Raw genomic sequence first — 18,880 nt, 5'->3', positions numbered from 1 at the left:
AGTTAATTTCCTAACTTTGATAATTATTCTCTAATTACGTAAGAGAATTTCCTTGGTTTTAGAAAACATACACATTGAAGCAGTAGAGGAGTATAATGTCTGAAAATAACTCATAAACTGTTCAGAAAAAAATAAAATTATACACCCGGGTGGGAGAGAGAGAGAGAGAGAATGAGGAGAAGGTTAAAGCAAATGTGGGAGAACATTAATGTTTAGGGAATCTGGGTGAAAGGTGTACAAGAATTCTTTGTCCTATGCTTGCAACTTTGCTTTAAGTTTGAAACTGTGTCCAAAAAAAAAAAAACATTAAAAAAAATTTTTAAAGCAGTACTAGAGCCATGTCCTGAAGGACACTAGGAATTTGTGAGTTGGAAAAGGAGACTTCCAGGCTAAGTAAAGACTTAGGAAAGTATTCAGGAAGCCGCTAGGTGCTGGCGGGTCCATTTCATAGAAAGCTGCATTTAAGCAGGTTCTGGAAAGAGGTGTCAGAGTCCTCCAAGCAGACGACAGGAGGAAAGGCCTTTCAGTCAGTGGTCAGACGTATGAGAGAGCAGGGCACTACCAGGCAGAAGTTAGGTGTGGCCGAGGGCAGTAAAGCTGGACATTCAGGTTGGGGACCAATTGCAAAGGATGAATGCCCTGCCAAGGCGTTGGGACTTTATTCTGCAAGCAGGGAGTGGAAGATAAGATCTATGTTGGAGACAGAGGGGAGGATAAATGGAGAAGAGCAGGACGGCAGCCAGGCCACAGGTGACTTGTGCAGTGTCTGGGGAGTGAAAGAAGATGCCAAAGGCCCAAGTGATAGCCCTTTGGCCAAAACGAGAAGGGCGATATGTACATTCCCCCCACCCCCCAACCCATGGGGAAGCAAACTGGCACACCAGTTTTGGTGCTCTGATTCCTGTTTGCTCTGCACTGCAGAGGCCACAGGACATTTGACTCTCCAGCATGGGCAAGCCCCCAGCAGGCTTAGTGGGTGGACCAGACGCTGACGCGTACAGCAGGGGGTGGAGGGGCCACTAGCCATCTCATAGTGAAAGGCCTTCGCTAAATTCAGAAAACCACCTCCACTCCCTGTCCTGGCCAGCGTGGTCTCTTCCCGTCCCTTCAGTGCCTGATTTGCCAAGATTCCAGTGGGCTACCCAAGTGACTGTTATGGCCGGTTCTGCCATGTTTCCACCCCAGGAGGCTAAAGGCCTGGCCACAAATTGGGTTCCTTTTATTGCACAACAGTTGGGCATTTTCAAATCAAATTGAGCCAATCCAGTCATTCAACATTCAACAAATATTTGCCGGGTGCTACTGTGTGCTTAAGGGACTTATCTAAGTGGAAAGGGGAAGTAGGTAGGGCGGGAACATGGCTGGGTTATATTGTAACGAGAATGGTTTTTCCCGTTGGTGTTTCATTTGGTATATCTGAATTAGATATTTGTTTCTCATCAAATTTGAAAGGAATTGTTATCTTTAAGTCATTCCTAGCTTAATGAGGGTGCAGCCCAGCAACAAGTGGCACCAAGGGGCATTCTGAGCAGCAGAGCAAACACTCACAGAGCAAGATGATCCCCGTGTGGCCTGATGATGACTCTTAATGCATCTCCACTTCTTACTCATGCCAGGGCCTCTTGGTAGTCAGGGTGGTTCTGACGACGGTGATGATGTTGAAGATGAGCAGCTCCTAGGCGCCAGGCACTCTGCTAAATGCTTTCTGCACGTTCTCTCCGAACCTAACCACTTAAGCCTGAGATGTAGATATTTTATGCTTGAGGAAACTGGTTCAGAGAGATTGATGGACTTGTCCAAGGTCACACAGCCACTTAGGGGCAGAGTCTGGATCCGAACTCAGACCTTCTTGTCTCTAAAGGTTACGACCATTCCAGTGTTGTGCCACTTCCCACCGCTTCGAAATGGGAAGGCAGTTTCAGGGAAATGACTAAAAGCATCCCCCAAGGCGACGGTTCTCAAACCTTAGCAAGAATCAGCAACACCCAGAGGGCTTATTAGAACACAGATGGCTGAGTCCGTGTTGAGGTGTCTGAGGTGGGGCCTGCTATCTGTATCGCTAACAAACGCAGGTGATACCCACTTCGCTGGTGCTGGGATCGCTCTCAGAACCACTGCCCCAGGGAGAGCAGTCAGTTGACTCTACTGGCCCCCCACCCTGGCCCCACCGCTCTCTTCAGTTCGGCGTCTGCAAAATCTCGCCATTTTCCCGGTCTGAAGAGGAGGCCGAGGCTAGTGCTGCCTCCCGTCTGCCCTCTGTCTCCCTGGGAGCCTGTGTTGGGTGGCAATGAGCGCAGAGCGTCCCCGGCTGGAGCCCTTTGCTCCCAGTTGCGCACAGACTTATCTGCTCTCGGGTCACTGCCCTCTCTCTCTGAGCCCCACCGTCATTCCCAGGCTTCCCGAGCTTTCACTCACTTGTTGATTCTCTGCGAACCGACCCTGCTGTCCCCTCCTCGGTCAGGTGTGGTGTGTGAGCTCTGATCTCCTACAGCACCCTCTCCTGATCTGCAGGGAACGTGGGACGCAGAGGTTGTCTCTGTCACCTGAGATCCTTGTTCCTCTGGGAAGATACACTTTCTAGCAGCTTGGTAAACTTCCCAAGTTATAGTTTAACATGGGAACATGTGTTTCAAAGGCTCATGCACTTTTAGACTTGGAAAAGCCTTAGCTGAAAGGAGGAAAGGAAGGAAACGAACACGTACTGAGAATCTGCCATGTGTCAGCACAAGGCCAGAGGCTTAGTGTGTGTCACAGTATTTACTCTTCACAGTGATCCTATGAGTTCTGGTGTGTGCGTGCGTGCGTGTGTGTGTGTGTGTGTGTGTGTGTTTTAATCTCCATGAACAGTAGAGAAAACTGAGTTCAGCAGCTGGTCATGATCACACAGCTAGTTAGCAGCTGAGCCAGGATGCGACCCCAGGTCTGCCCCTGCGCTTTCCACCACCACTGACCCATCAGTTCACAGCACTGGTGTTCTCTCTAACTCTGAGATAAATTTACTGGGCTTTGAGCCACACATGAGGCCCAAAGGCTGGCCTTCTGAGACAAACCCTGGGTCAGTCATGCAGTGGTCAGTGCTGGGGATGCTGCCAGGGGCTGGGAGGAGGGCCTGAGGAGAGAGGCCATGATCAAGTGCTGGGTGAGCAGGGGGAAGCTGCCAGGAGTCTGGAAGAGTTGGTAGCAACTCTTCGCCTGGGAGCAGGCGAAGGCAAACAGGATTGCAGGAGTTTCCAAAGAAGAAGCAGCAGGGGCTTGCCTGGTGGCACAGTGGTTGGGAGTCCACCTGCCAATGCAGGGGACACGGGTTTGAGCCCTGGTCCGGGAAGATCCCACATGCCGTGGAGCAACTAAGCCCGTGCACCACAACTACTGAGCCTGCGCTCTAGAGCCCGCGAGCCACAGGTACTGAAGCCCGCGCACCTAGAGCCTGTGCTCCGCAACAAGGGAAGCCACCACAATGAGAAGCCCGCGCACCACAACGAAGAGAAGCCCCCGCTCGCCGCAACTAGAGAGAGCCCGCGTGCAGCAGCAAAGACCCAATGCAGCCAGAAAGAAAGAAAGAGGGGGGGGGGGGAGAGAGAGAGGGAGAGAGGGAGAGAGAGAGAGAGGGAGAGAAAGAAAGAGAGAGAGAGGGAGGGAGGGAGGAAGGGAGGAAGGGAGGAAGGAAGGAAGGAAGGAAGGAAGGAAGGAAGGAAGGAAGGAAGAAAAAGAAAAGAAAGAAGCTGAAGAGCCAGGTGCCAGCCTTCCTGGCCAGGCTGTGGGCCTGTGTAAAGGCAGCTTCTGCCCGGCACATCTGTCAAGTGCCTACTTTTGTGCCCAGCATTGTGAGGTATTGAGGCTACACGTAAAAAAAATAAATAAATAAAGCATCCTTGTCATCAGAGAGCTCACAGTTTGGGAATAGGTGCAGGCAACTAATAAGACCCAGCCAGATAAATATGGTTTTTAATATGGTGCTTTGTAGCTTAGAACACCTGTTCGCATACACATATGATGTCCAGGGACCCTCACAGGGACACTGCCGCGGGGGAGAGAGGAAGGGCACTGTGCTAGTCGTTCGGCCCTTCCACATCCGATGCTTCATGGACCCTCGGCACACCCCATGGGGCCCGCAGAAGGGGGAGTCCTGACTGCCCCTTGGTGCGGGGGTGAGGCTCCCCAGAACGATAGTATTCAGCTGGGCTTGGAGGGGTAGATAGGAGTTCTTTATGCAGAAAAGAGAAAAAGGAGGTTACTGCACTGCCATTTCTTACACTATGATTTTGGTGTCGTAGGCACCTTTCGCCTTAGCTGCCAGGAGCAGGGCTTGAGATGGGCCTCTCAGCCTCTTCCATTCCGATCTGAAAAGCCCTAACTCTTTTATCCGTCTTCCTGTGGCAGCTCCCTTCAGAAGAGCCAGAAGGTCTAAGGTGCTGGCCAGCAAGCATCTCAGAGGCTGGTGTGGGGTGGAGAGGGCTGGGGGGACAAAAGTTAAGACTGACTTTTCTCTCTCTCTCTCTCTCTGCCATCCATTTTTCTTCAATGACTTCTTCCTAGAGTCTGTCATGTAATGACTGTGACAGGACCAGGGACAAATGAGGGAGGAGCCACCAACCATGCCTGTCATCTGTCCTTGTTAAGTCCCCGAAAGACAATGTTAGCTGTGAATCAATGAAAAATCGAGCACGAAGCCAGCAGGAAGGAGATTTAAACGTGTCTCTTAACTAGTGACGAGTGAGAAAACAAGTTCTGGATTGGAATTCGGTAGAGTGGCTTCACCCTGGGTAGCTGGTGGGGCCAGGAGCTAGAAGGACACAGGGAAGGACCCTCAAGAGGATGCTGGGCATTAGTTGGGTGGTTGGGGGGGGGGAGGGGAAAGCCTCAGGCTGCCACATGGCCACCCGGCCGAGCTAGCACTGAGAAGAGCTTTGGAATGAGCGACAACCAATCCTCCACCCCCAACAGACCTGGCTGCCCTCTGGGGTCCTCCGTGGTGCGGCCGAGCTGAATGCTGCCCAAGGAAACCTCATACAGCGCCTGCAGGGCGACCAGCTCTTGAGTGCTGCGCTGACAGAAGCAGGTGGAGAACCTTGCCCTCCCACTCCCAACAGCAGCCAGATGAGGCCGTGGCCAGGAGCCAGATGGTGATGGCTCGGGCTAGGGGAGCCCCGGCAAAGTTACTGCGAACCAGTTATGCAACCTCCCACAGCAATCAACCACCGTTTGTCTCCTGCCAAGCCCTCACGCTGCCTAGGCTGGCACAGACACCCTCTGTGTGGAGAAGGAATGACACTGAAATTATAAACTGCACCGTGACTGAGATTTTAATAACCAGGTTGAACTACAAGCCTGGAAAACCTTAAGGGAGCCCAAATAAGTTGCTGGCTCTGAGACTATGGAGGGATCTGGGCCAAGAAGAGTTAATGCAATTATGGGAAGAAAGCTAGTTTCATGTTGGCCCACATAAGGGTGACTATAAAAACTAACCCACCAGACTCAATCTTCACAACAACTCTTGGGGTTATTTTCTTTGTTGCCTTTTAATTGAGGTGAAATGCACATAACATGGAATTAAGTATTATAATTGTGTAAACTTCAGAGGCATTTAGTACATTCACAAGATTGTGCAACCATCGCCTTTAGCAAGTTCCAAAGCATTTTCATCACTCCTTGGGGTGTTTTTATGCCCTTGTTATGGGTGGAATATTGAGGCCCAGGAAGGTTAAGTGAGTGATCCAAGTTCATCCATGGTAGAAACCAGGCTTGAACCCGATCCACTAACTCCCCTGGAAGGAGGGAACATTGTCTTCAGACTTCAGTAACAGCCTCTGAACTGACTTCCTGTCCTCTAGTCTCCCCTGCCTCCAGTTGCCTTAAACATAATTAGTAGATTCATCTCCTACAGCCAGGCTCTGACAGCATCATTCCCCATCTCAGCCTCCCAGTGGGTCCTCATTAGCACCGAAATAAAGTCTGGGCTCCTTTATCCACTGCAAACTTTATGTTGATGCAGTCACCAAGCAACTTGTTTCTTTCCAGTGTGTGGTCCATGGGAAACGCTCTTGCATCCTCACCTGGCAACTCTGGGATTAGAGGCTGATCCCAGCACAGCCCCTCTCCTTTATCTTGTCTGTCAGCTGCCAGCTTGTCTATGTAGCCACCCTACATTTGCCCTTTAGACTCTTAGGCAGGATCTGACACCAACGCTGGCTCCCAAAACTGTAAGAAACACGTATCAGGTTCTCTGAATGTTGCCATTGGAGCCCCCTCACTTGACTCAAGGGGAAGGACAGGAACCCCCATCTCTCCACCTTATTATTATTAGCTAAATTATTTTAAAGTCAAATAGTGGATGCGATGCAGATATTAAACATGTTGATGCCAATATATACATGTTAGTTGAAAAGATATTCACGGTGTATTGTGAGATGCCAAAAGGTAAAATCCTATATATGGTGTATAATTCTGTCATCAGAAAAAATATCATATCTATATACAGAGAGAACATATATATGGTTTTGAACCCATGCATATATTTGCATAAGAAAAAAGGTCTGAAAAGGTATACTCCAAAATGTTAATGATAGTCCTTTCTGGGCGGTATAATATAGAATGACTCTAATTTTTTTCCTTTTGCTTAGTATTTGCTAAGTTTATTTTTCTGTAAAAACATGGCCTGTAGAAGGAAAGAATACCAAAGAGGAGAAAAGGGTTCCTGTAGTGCTTTGTTCACACACCTGAATGTGACTTATATTACAACTAATTGTGTAGTATGCCTCTTGCTTTCCCCCTCACCTTGGGGGACATGGATGGTCATCTCGTTCATTTGTCTTCTCCATGGACATCTCCATGACAAACTCAAGAGTTATTAGCCAGCTAATGAGTGGACTCAGCCCCTTCTCTCTCTAACCCCTCCTGAATGATAGGGCTGGTGTAAGTCTCTGATCTAAGCCCCTCAGGCACCCTCCAGGAGGTTACCCTCCTGATACTTGCGGTCCTGGGTTCCTGAAGTTTCCTCCTAGGCAGTGGTGCCAGTGAGTAAAAGACATACACACAGCTACCTCACCTGTTTCCTACCTTCACTAGGCCAAAGTCAGAGGGAGAAACAGCAAGTCTGTAGACCCAGAAATTCTCCTGTGCTTGTGGGTTTCTTCTCAATGTGATTTCATTACTGTAAGGCGATGTCTCATTGCCAGGGCGACCAGGAGGGGGGTCTGCACAGAGAAGCCTCCACCTCCACCTTAACTCTATTTTGTTAAACTCCCGCTGGCTTCTGAGCTCATTTCACATTTGTGGTTGCAAGAATGTAAACATTCTTCAGTTCTGTTGGGGTTTTTCCTTCATCTTGCTTTGTCTCTCTTCCTAAGGAATGGCTGACATGTATAGTTTCTCTTGCATTTTACCAACTAACCTTGATATCTTTCACTCTTCCCATACTGTCTTGTGATCAATATTGTTCAGTCAAAATAGATGAGTATGGGGACCTCCCTGGTGGCACAGTGGTTAGGAATCCGCCTGAAAATGCAGGGGACATGGGTTCGATCCTTGGTCCAGGAAGATCCCATGTGCCGTGGAGCAACTAAGCCCGTGCGCCACAACTACTGAGCCCGCGTGCCACAACTACTGAAGCCTGCATGCCTAGAGCCTGTGCTCCGCAACAAGAGAAGCCACCGCAATGAGAAGCCCGCACACTGCAACAAAGAGTAGACCCCGCTTGCCGCAGCTACAGAAAGCCTGCACACAGCAAAGAAGACCCAACGCAGATTAAAAAAAAAAAAAAATAGATGAATATGTATTTTCAAGGTGTGAACCAGAATGTGAGAATTGGACCTTTCCAGTTGAGAGAATGTTGGCGGGAACAGCTTTAACTATGTTTGTTTTTCCCCCTTGATTTGCATTTTTTCCCTTGGTTTTCCTTTTCCAGCTCCATAGCGGCACAAATACACGTTTCTCAACTACACTGTAGGAACAACTCTCTGTGGCATTGAAGCTGAGCAGGACCTTGCAGGGCCCTCCCGGGTACAAAAGCCCCTCCATGTCCCCCGTTTCTTGCTTGTAAGAAAAGGCTTTAGTCTCCTAGGCCTTCCCTGAGTTTCAAAGAGCAGACTCAAGTAGTTACCAATTAGGGAAGAGAGGGAATGCAGAAAGAAAAGAAAAGCAGTTAAGCAAGAAAAGTAATGATAATAGTTCAGCAATAAAAGAGTCCTAGTTCCTCCTCAAGGGCTATACGTAATCTGATACACGTCTTTAAGTTGTTCTGTAGGAGCTAAGACACCCTTCACCCCAACCCACGTGGAGGGTGGCGACTACACACTGAGCACAAGCATGTAGACCCCAGACTGGTTAGAACCAGAAGGCTGATGATTGAGATTCCTGAAATATAACCCTGTTACCTTCTCACCACCAACCAATCAGAAGAAAATCATGCACCCTGCAGCCCTCACCCCAAATATCACCTTTAAGTACCCTTCCCTGAAAGCCGTTGGGGAGTTTGGGTCTTTTGAGCATGAGCTGCCCATGCTCTTTGCTTGGTGCCTGCAATAAACACTGTACTTTCCTTCACGACAACCTGGTGTCAGTAACTTGGCTTTGCTGTGTGAGGGGTGAGCGGACCCAAGTTCATTCTATAGCAGCACGGCCTATTTGGGGTGAGACGTGAATGAATTATTCCTCTCCCTGGTGAGGCTCAGAGGTCTTATTACTGAACTGAACTTAGGTCAAGGCAAGGCATACAGGCAGCTCGTACTCAAAAGACCCAAACTCCCTGATAGCTTTCAGGGAAGGGTTTTTAAAGGCAACATTTGGGGTGAGGGCTGCAGGGTGCATGACTTTCTTCTGATTGGTTGGTGGTGAGGTAGCAGGGCGATGTTTCAGGAATCTCAATCATCAGCCTTCTGGTTCCAACCAGTCTAGGGTCTACGTGCTTGTGTTCAGTGTGTAGTAGTTGCCATCCACTTGGGTTGGTGACTGGGGGGACGAGGGGTCTTAGTTCCTGCAGAACAACTCAAAGATATGTATCAGATTGTTATCTATACCCCTTGTGGAAGAACTGGGACAAGGAACTAAGATAATAGTTTTATTGCTGAACTATTATCATTACTTTTTCTTGTTTAACTGCTTTTCCTTTGTTTCTGCATTCCTTCTCTTCCCTAATTAGTAACTTGAGTCTGCTCTTTGGAACTCAGGGAAGGCCTAGGAAATTAAAGTCTTTTTCTCCAAACAATAAATGGGGGCATTAAGGGGTTTTTGTACCCAGGAAGGTCCCATAGGGTCCTACTTGGTTTCAGTCCCCTTTTCATTGATACTCCTCAATCCTGAGAGGAACAAAAGTGGGACAAGAAAGGGAATAAGGTTTTGGGGAGAGATGTTAATCATAAACTCGACAGGGGAACTCGGTGTCAGGGGGACTCAGTCTCAGTATGACAAGGCAGAGAACTAGACTCCTCAATAATAAAACTCACATAGCCTCCAATTCCCTCTCATTCCACCTCTTGTCCTAGTTAAACTATCTGTGAATTAGACTCCATTTCTGGAATTAAGTCCCTAACAAAGTTGTTTTCTGGGGAGCCGAGCTTCTGCAGGCTGAACACACTAGCCTTGCCCAGCATCTGGCACTTAACTGTTGAAAGGAATGAAATCTAATTAAATAGAATCAAACCAAAAGGAACAGGTAGATGAGTAACCAGCCTTTCACATAAGAGCCACTGGCCCTTTAAATGCAGCTCAGTTGAAGCCACAGTGTCTAAGAGGAGGCAAGCGCAGTGCTAGGGCCCCTTCGATAGTTTGGGGGGGCAGGGGTTCTCTTAGCTCATTGCTCTCTGAGTCCTCTGTGGTTTCTCATAGTCACTGCCTGTGGTGAATAACTGGCTTTGAATCAAGTCAAAAGTGAGAGTCTCTGTTGAGAGCCATGGTGTGAGCTGGGCCTGGGTGTGAATCAGCATGAATAGAGGAGGGAGGGTGGGAGGGAGAGAGGAAGGTGGGCGCTCCCTAAGGTCAGTGAGGCAAACACGGTAACTGTCAGAAACATGCGAGCATTAATGATATGAAATGAGCCGTGTAACTCATGGCCCAGCCCTCTCTGGATAGGTCCCTGTCCTGAAAGTAGCTGAGAGTGGCCAAACCCAGAGAGGTGTAGATGAGCAATCTCAGGGTGTGGCCTGACCCTGCAACTGGGGCTTGAAGGACAGGGAAGGAGGAGAGTCAGCCACTGTGCTAGGTTATGCAATTAGTCTTCATGACGAATCTGGGACATAGATGTTATTCCCATTTTATAGAAGGGGAAACTGAGGCCCAGAAGGGTGATGCAGTATAATGGAAAGGATATCACCTTGAGAGACAGACAGAATTGGGCTCTAGCATACCAGGCACCATCCCCTACCACCTGCATGACTTTGGGTAACCCCTTACCCTCCCTGCCCCTCAAACTCCTCATCTGTGAATGGGAGATATTAGTGCCCGCCTCACAGAGTTGTTGTGAGGATTAAACACAAAGAAAATGGTGCACAGAAAACGAAACCATGATACACAGGAGGGAGGTTTTCACTGGGTGCGACTCCTCTTGCTCCTTGCCCAAAGTCAAGCAACTGGCAGGCTACCAGATCACAAACCCAAGGTCACCTGTCTCCCTGGGGGGTGAAGTGGGGACTCTGCTTTAGGGCAGGACCCCTGTGCCAGCCCAGGAATCAGCAGCTGGAAGGATTCTCCCACACCTGGGGAGGAGACAGGGGGAGTCCCCCCCCATCCCCCAAACCTGCCTACTCGCCCAGCCTGGCGATCCCCCTCTGCTAAGCTCACCTTCAGGTGACACACCCTTAGTGTCCAGAGAAGGGCCAGTTCTGTCCTATTACGATCAAAGAAGCCCCAGCTCAGACCTCAGCCCACTGACCAGTCTTGCCATTTCAGCCTCTGTGTTAATATTCACCATTTCCCCCTTACTGGCCCAGATTCCACCCCATTTCATGTGGAGGCAAAATGTCTGTGGCCTTCTCTGGGAAGCTTTCCATCACAAAGCTTCAAAAAACTGTTGGCTGCAAAAAACTCTGCCCTTGCACTGCTCACCTGCTCTTGGCCCTCTTACAGCATTTGTCACCTCCTGCTCGGTGACAAATGCCAGTGGTTTGGGTGTGCCTTGTCCAGGAGACTTCCACTCTGCTCCCCAGGAAGGGAGGCCCTCTCTCTCCTTTTCCCTTCAGTGGTTTCTCTCCTGCCACCTTCTCCACTGGCGTGGCCCTGCCACTCAGGAAGGGCTCATCAGAGTATCTCCAGTTTGCATCTGACCACCTGGATCAGGTGAGAAAGGAGGAGAAACCATTTGGCTTCCACTTTCTCAGATCCAGCTTTGCCAACAATAGAGCTGATGCTTTCAGCCCCAGGTCAAATTCTCACCTGGTTGAAACCCCACAGGGGAGAAGAGTAGGACCTCAGTAGCAGATTGGAAGCCCCTTGAGGGCAGAAACTGTTTCTTATTTTTAGTGAATAGAAAAATTATATAATACTTAATATATATAAAAGAATATATGTAAAAGACAAATGCAGCATATCTGTAAGTTATAAAGCACAATAATAAACACTGGACCTAAGAATCCATGCTGCGGATGGGTGTAAATTAGGAGTTTGGGATTAGCAGATACAAATTACTATATGTAAAATAGATAAACAACAAAGTCCTGCTGTATAGCACACGGAGCTATATACAATATCTTGTAATAAACCATAATGGAAAAGAATTTTAAAAAAGAACTAATCCAATCTGCTCTGCCTACCTATCCCCCTGCCTTCTCACAAAAGGTAACCACTAGCCTGTATTTTGAGCATAACATTGGCCTCTATTTTTTGTTTTCAGTTTTAGCAAATATGTATGCATTTCTGAGCTATATATACTTTAATTTTGCTGGGTTTTGGGGTGCTTCTATATAAATAATATCAAATAAAATTTAATGTTTACTGATTATGAGATTTATCGTTTAAAGCTGGATATGCACCTACCCCGCAACTCATCCATTCCACTCCCAGGTCTATACCCTAGGGCAGTGGTTCTCAAACTTTTTGGTTTCAGGACTCTTTTATCCTCTTAAAAATTATTGGAGATCCCATACCAAAGAGCTTTTGTTTATGTGGGTTACATCTATTGATATTTACTATAGTAGAAATTGAAACATTTAAAAATATTTATTAATTAATTTTAAAATAAACCCAGTACAAGTTTTTTTTAAATTGAAGTATAGTTGATTTACAACGTTGTGTTAAATTCTGCTGTACAGCAAAGTGATTCAGTTATACATATATATACATTTTTTTAATAGTTTTTCATTATAGTTTACCATAGGATACTGAATATAGTTCTCTGTGCTATACAGTAGGACCTTATTATTTATCCATTCTACATATAATAGCTTACATCTGCTAACCCCAACCTCTCACTCCATCCCTCCCCCAACCCTCTCCCCCTTGGCAACCCCAAGTCTGTTCTCTATGTCCATGAGTCTGTTTCTGTTTCGTAGATAGGTTCATTTGTGTCATTTTTTTAGATTCCACATATGAATGATATCATATGGTATTTGTCTTTCTCTTTCTGACTAACTTCACTTAGTGTGATAATCTCTAGTTGCATTCATGTTGCTGCAAATGGCATTATTTCGTTCTTTTTTATGGCTGAGTAGTATTCCATTGTATATCTTCTTTATCCATTCATCTGTTGTTGGAAATTTAGGTTGTTTCCATGTCTTGGCTCTTGTGAACAGTGCTGCTATGAACATAAGGGTGCATGTATCTTTTTGGATTAGAGCTTTGTCTGGATATATGCGCAGGAGTGGGATTGCTGGATCATATGGTAGTTCTATTTTTAGTTTTCTGAGGAACTGCCATGCTGTTCTCCATAGTGGCTGTACCAACTTACATTCCCACCAACAGTGCAGGAGGGTTCCCTTTTCTCCACACCCTCTCCAGCATTTGTTATTTGCAGAGTTTTCAATCATGGCCATTCTGACTGGTGTGAGGTGGTACCTCATGGTAGTTTTGATTTGCATTTCTCTAATAATTAGCAATGTTGAGCATCTTTGCATGTGCCTATTGGCTGTTTGTATTTCTTCTTTGGAGAAAGGTCGATTTAGGTCTTTTGCCCATTTTTTGATTGAAACCCAGTACATGTTAACACAACATATTTTATGAAAAAGAATTATATATACTTGAAAATTTAGGGAGATGAGTGGCATTGTTTACATTTTGCGAATCTCTTTACTGTCTGGCTTTAACAGAGGACAGCCTTATGTAGATACATAATTGGAAATGGTAGGAGTATTTTAATGGCCTTTTCTGATAATTATGTACATATCATGCAGCCTCCGGAAAACTCCTCTGCCTATGCCTGACAGAATGAAAGTGAAAATGATTACGAAAATAGTTTTGACCTCACGGACCCCCTAAAAGGACTTCAGGGACCCCTGTGGGTCCTTGGATCACACTTTGAGAACTGTTGCCTGAGTGAAACTTGCACATGTGTGCAAGGGATGTGCTAGGAGGGAGGGATGTGCTAGGTTGTTCACTGCAGCATTGCTTGTAATAGAAAAATCTGGAAACAACCCAAACATCATTCATCAGCAAGAGAATCAGTAAATGAATTACGGTTCATTCACACAATGGTGTATTTTACAGCAGTGAAAATAAGGCCTCTTTTCCTATCTTTGTACATAGGAAGTCTATGTATTAACAGAGTTCTTGCATTTTGACTGAGTAGCTCATTTGATTGGTGTAGACCAGAGTATAAATGAGGCCATGCACAATTAGGTATGTAAGAAGTGGGCAAACAATGAACAAACCCAAAGACTGAATGAAGAGGCAAAGCCAGAGTCACCTACCTTCCTGTTGTGATTTTTGTCATGTTAAATTCTCAGGCTTGAAGCCTTTTTATTTTCTGAAGCACTTGACTTCAGCCTAATGATTAAAAGCTAACTTCCTGTTTTAAAATGATGTGTATGTCATGGCAAAATAGTTTGCAAACAGTGGGACTTAATAAACACAAGCTCACAGAGAATTCAGCAAATTTATAAAAGACCTTCTTTTCGGAAGTTTGAGAGCACAGGGGCACGTGGGTTCTCTAGTTGTGGCACGTGGGCTCAGTAGTTGTGGCGTGGGCTTAGTTGCCCCATGGCACGTGGGATCTTAGTTCCCTGACCAGGGATCGAACCCGCGTCTTCTGCACTGGAAGGCGGACTCTTAACCACTGGACCACCAGGGAAGTCCCCCAAACTTATGGGTCTTGAACATAGGGGTTTTTTTCCCCAAAAAGATTTTCCCATTTTGTAGTGTCCCTGTATTGCCCACCAGTTTTTTCCCTAGCTTAACTCCCAGGGAGCGGGCAGCCAGATATGGACCCACCAGGCAGGAGACTGGAGATTTCTTCTCAGGTGAAACTTGCCCAAGGGAAATGGCTTAAGAGATCGACAGTTGAAGGTCACCTAAATAAACAGTGGGGTCTCTGCCTAGTTATCCTGCCTGAAGCCTTTTAATCAATAATCCTCTTCTCTCTCTCTCACTCACACACACACACACACAGATTTTCCAATTAGCTTTTTCATGCTTCACTCTTAAATAAGGCTAATATTAAAATAATATTAAATAAAGCAAAATTCAAATAATTGAGGAAAAGTCTCTAAAAGATAGCAGCTAATACACACAAAACAATGAACTCAAAGAAAATAGAGAAATACAGAAAAGAGGAGAAAACAAAGGTATATTCTATGGTTAATCCTCAGGAAGAGAAAATAATGTATCCATGAAAAGAGAACAGGATGCTAAAAAAAAAAAAAAAAAAGGAGCATTTGTAAAACAATAAAGAACCCTTGGGATTAAAAATATGACAGCTCAGTAAAAGAGTTAGAAGATAAAATTTAGGAACTCTCTCAGAAAGTAAACAAACAAAACCCCCCATAACTTTTGGTTGAAATCTGGCATTTAAATGCACTTACTTTATGGATCAAAAATTATTTAGGAAGCCTTGCTTTAGGAGATCAATTTTTCAGTATTTCCTCCTCAATCAACATCTCTGGCTTCTCAGACATGAAGAGACTCCACCCTCCCTTTCTTGTGTTTTGACTTCCAAGAGTTACTTACTTCAAGTGTAGAGGTATGTTTATGGATGAGTCCGTAAAGTCAAATGAAGGTTTCTGGCTAATAAGGAAAGTGTAACTGACTAAGAAATAGGTAAACCAATAAAAAAGTCCAGAAACAGACCCAAGTATATATTTGAATGTAATTCTTGATAAAATTAGCATTTCAAATCAAAGGAGAAAGGAAGGGCTATTCAGTAAATGGTACTGAGACAATTGACTAAACACCATCTTCCATTTGGGAAAGCCATTTAAATTATACTGCTACCTCACTCCTTACTCCAAAATAAGTTCCAGATGAATAAAAAACTCAATATAAAACATGAAACCATAAAAGTATAGAAAGAAAATATAGGTGAATATGTTTATCATCTTAGAATGAGGAAGGCTTGTCTAAGCATGCCATGAAATATAGAAACTGTGAAGGCAAATACTGATAAATTTGCGTACATAAAATTTTTAAATTTCTATAAAAGAATAAACATATTTAAAAGGCAAAATAAACTAATAAAAATAATTTCAACATGTATGATAGATAATTGGTTAATTTCCTTAATGTACAAAGTGTTCTCACAAATGAATAAGAAAAAAAAAAACCCACCCAAATGTATCAGTCAGGATCCAGTCAGAAAAACAGAAACCATATGCTAGGTAATTCAAACAGGGAAAATTAATGCATCTGGTTACACGGATGTTGGAGGGCCAAAAGACAATTGGGTAATAGATTCAAAATTAATACCATAGAGAGCTAATAATGTTAATTTATAAAGAGCACCTACAAATCAAAAGGAAAAAGACCAACAACTTCACATGAAAATGGGCAAAGTATACGAAAAGTCATAGTTAAGAAAATACAAATGGGGGACTTCCTTGGTAGTCCAGTGGTTAAGAATCTGCCTTCCAATGCAAGGGACTCGAGTTTGATCCCTGGTCGGGGAACTAAGATCCCACATGCCGCGGGGAAACTAAGCCTGCGTGCCACAACTACTGAGCCCATGTGCTCTAGAGCCCACGCGCCACACCTAGAGAGAAGCCCACACGCCTCAGCGAAAGATCCTGTGTGCCTCAACTAAGACCTGATGCAGCCAAATTAATTAATTAATTAGGGAGGTGTGTGGCACTCCCTCAGCTGAACTTTGGGGGCAAATAAGTGGGGCCTGCTGGGAACAGGACTTCTAAAACGACAAATATGTCTGGAAGGCTGTGGTCCAAGGCCATTTTTGCTGGCTATAAGCGGGGTCTACGGAACCAGAGGGAGCACACAGCTCTCCTGAAAATTGAAGGTGTATATGCTCGAGATGAAACTGAATTCTCTCTAGGCAAGAGATGTGCTTATGTGTACAAAGCAAAGAACAACAGAGTAACTCCTGGTGGAAAACCTAACAAAACCAGAGTAATCTGGGGAAAGATAACTCATGCTCATGGAAACAGTGACATGGTTTGTGCCAAATTCCGAAGCAACCTTCCTGCTAAGGGCATTGGACACGGAATCCATGTGATGCTGTACCCTTCAAGGATTTAAACTTACTGAAAAGTAAATAAATAAAAGTGTGGATTTGTTCCCGTGTATTTTTGTTTAATTAATTAATTAATTAATTACTTTAAAAAGAAAATACAAATGGGTTTTAACACATGAAAAGATGCTCAACCTCATTCAAAAGAAAATAAATAAAAATTAAAACTATAATGAGATGATATTCTTCATTTACCATTTTGGAAAGATCAAAAGCCATTAAAAACAACAAGTACTGACTCAGAACCATCCAAAATAATTGAAGTGGAAAAAGCAAGTTGCAGAATGGTGTGACAATTTGTGTCCCAAAAAAGGGAGAATAAGAATATATATTTACAATACATACAAGCACATATATAATAAACACTATATATGCACACACTATATATGCACACACACACACATACATACATACAATAATAATCTCTGGAAGAGTAGAGAAGGAAAAGTGCTAATTGTTGTTTTTGTCTGCAGGAAGGGGACCTGGAGAAAGGGGAACTTACTTTTTACAGAATACCCTTTGTTTATTTATTTGTATTGTGGTCAAATACATGTAACATAAAATTTACCATTTTAAATATTTTAGAGTGTACAATTCAGCAACATTTAGTACATTCACAATGTTGTGCAGGCATCGCCACTATCTAGTTACAGAACATTTTCATCACCCCAACAGGAGACCCCATACTCATTAGCAGTCACTTCCCACCCGCCCTTTCCCCCAGACCCTGGCAACCACTAACCTGCAGATAAGAAAATCTCTATGGATTTGCCTCTTCTGGATATTTCATATAAATGGAATAATATAATATGTGGCCTTTTGTGTCTGGCTTCTTTCAGTTAGCATAACGTTTCAAGGTCCATCCAAATAGTATCATGTATCAGTACTTCATTCCTTTTTATGGCTGAATAATGTTCCACTGTATGAATATACCACATTTTGTTTATCTAGTGTCAGTTGATGACATTTGGGTTGTTTCCACTTTTTGGCTATTGTGAATAGTGGTGCTATGAACATTCGTGTATAAGTTTTTATTTGAACACCTGTTTTCAGTTTGCGGGGGTATAGACCCAGGAGTGGAATTTCTGGGTCATATGATAATTACTGAAAACTCTGTAGTGACTTTATTTTTTTTAATTAATTAATTAATTTATTTATATTTTGGCTGAGTTGGGTCTTCATTGCTGCTGGCAGGCTTTCTCTAGTTGCAGCAAGCGGGGGCTACTCTTCGTTGCAGTGCGCGGGCTTCTCATTGCAGTGGCTTGTCTTGTTGCGGAGCACAGGCTCTAGGCGCGCGGGCTTCAGTAGTTGTGGCTCGCGGGCTGTAGAGCGCAGGCTCAGTAGTTGTGGCGCATGGGCTTAGTTGCTCCGCGGCATGTGGGATCTTCCCGGACCAGGGCTTGAACTACACTGGCAGGCAGATTCTTAACCACTGCGCCACCAGGGAAGTCCCTGTAGTGACTTTTGAATGTTGTACCACATGCATATATTACCTAATCAAAACTTGACTATTGTAATAAAAATAACTAAGTAGAGACAAATCTATTGTTTTATAATCACATTTCGGCAGCTCTGCAAAATCAGCATTGGATCAGTTAATGGCCTCACAGTCCTAAAAGAAACTGAGGTGTAGAAAGTTAAAATATAATCTAATTTTAAAATATGACTCATAGAACCAGTAGGTCTTCAGGCTACAAATGTTCCCCATCATTAAATGTTCCAGCAGCATTGCCCTGGTGAGCATGGAAAGGGCTGTGAGAATGTTTTCTAAATCCATTTAAGAAAAGGTAAAGCGGTAATTAAAGTTGGCTTCAACCCTGTGATTGTTTGCTGCCTGGACTCTCAGTGGGAGCCTTGGCTCCTGCAACACCACCGATGTCCTCTAGGGGGCGATCCCCGGAGAGACTGGAGTTCCTGGCGTTGCTCTGCGCTGGTGACAGGGGAGTGTTCATCCCGCAGAGCTTTCACAAAGACTAGGAGAGGGAACACTGTGACAAAGAACCAGCGCTGGAAGGACACTTGGAAAACATACTTCTCAAGCCCTTTATTTTTAAACAAGGAGGCTGAGACCCAGAGTGGCTGCTGATAGTCACACAGACTTTAAACACCAAGTCTGGAAACTTCTGCTATGTTGCTTTGTGAAGTGCGGGGAGAGTGGGTTGCCAGGTCTGATAGAGCTAAGTTTGGATCCCTCCTCCTTCCCTCTCTCTACTCCCCAGTCCACCCAACTCCCACCACTTAACTTAAATGTGTGACCTAGGGCCAGTTAACTTTTCTGAGCCT

At 45.0% G+C, this 18,880-nt stretch overlaps 2 protein-coding genes across 4 annotated transcripts in view; both read left to right on the top strand.

The window, feature by feature from the left end:
• Positions 1-18,880, top strand: part of USP3 (ubiquitin specific peptidase 3) — a 227,306-nt gene that overhangs the window by 92,308 nt on the left and 116,118 nt on the right. The gene's annotated exons all lie outside the window — the stretch shown is intronic.
• On the top strand, positions 16,239-16,629 carry LOC118889604 (60S ribosomal protein L35a-like). Its single transcript, XM_036841478.1, has one exon. It carries the CDS (start codon positions 16,273-16,275, stop codon positions 16,603-16,605), a length of 333 nt encoding a protein of 110 aa, XP_036697373.1. The 5' UTR covers positions 16,239-16,272; the 3' UTR covers positions 16,606-16,629.

Source organism: Balaenoptera musculus, chromosome 2 (assembly GCF_009873245.2).
Source record: "Balaenoptera musculus isolate JJ_BM4_2016_0621 chromosome 2, mBalMus1.pri.v3, whole genome shotgun sequence".
NCBI classification, from domain to species: Eukaryota; Metazoa; Chordata; class Mammalia; order Artiodactyla; family Balaenopteridae; genus Balaenoptera; species Balaenoptera musculus.
The sequence above is the reverse complement of the archived record's forward strand: the minus strand, read 5'-3'. Positions and strand labels throughout refer to the sequence as shown.

What these genes read in the sequence shown, in the direction of transcription:
- LOC118889604 (XM_036841478.1), top strand. Translation starts at nt 16,273, where the DNA reads ATGTCTGGAAGGCTGTGGTCCAAGGCCATTTTTGCTGGCTATAAGCGG.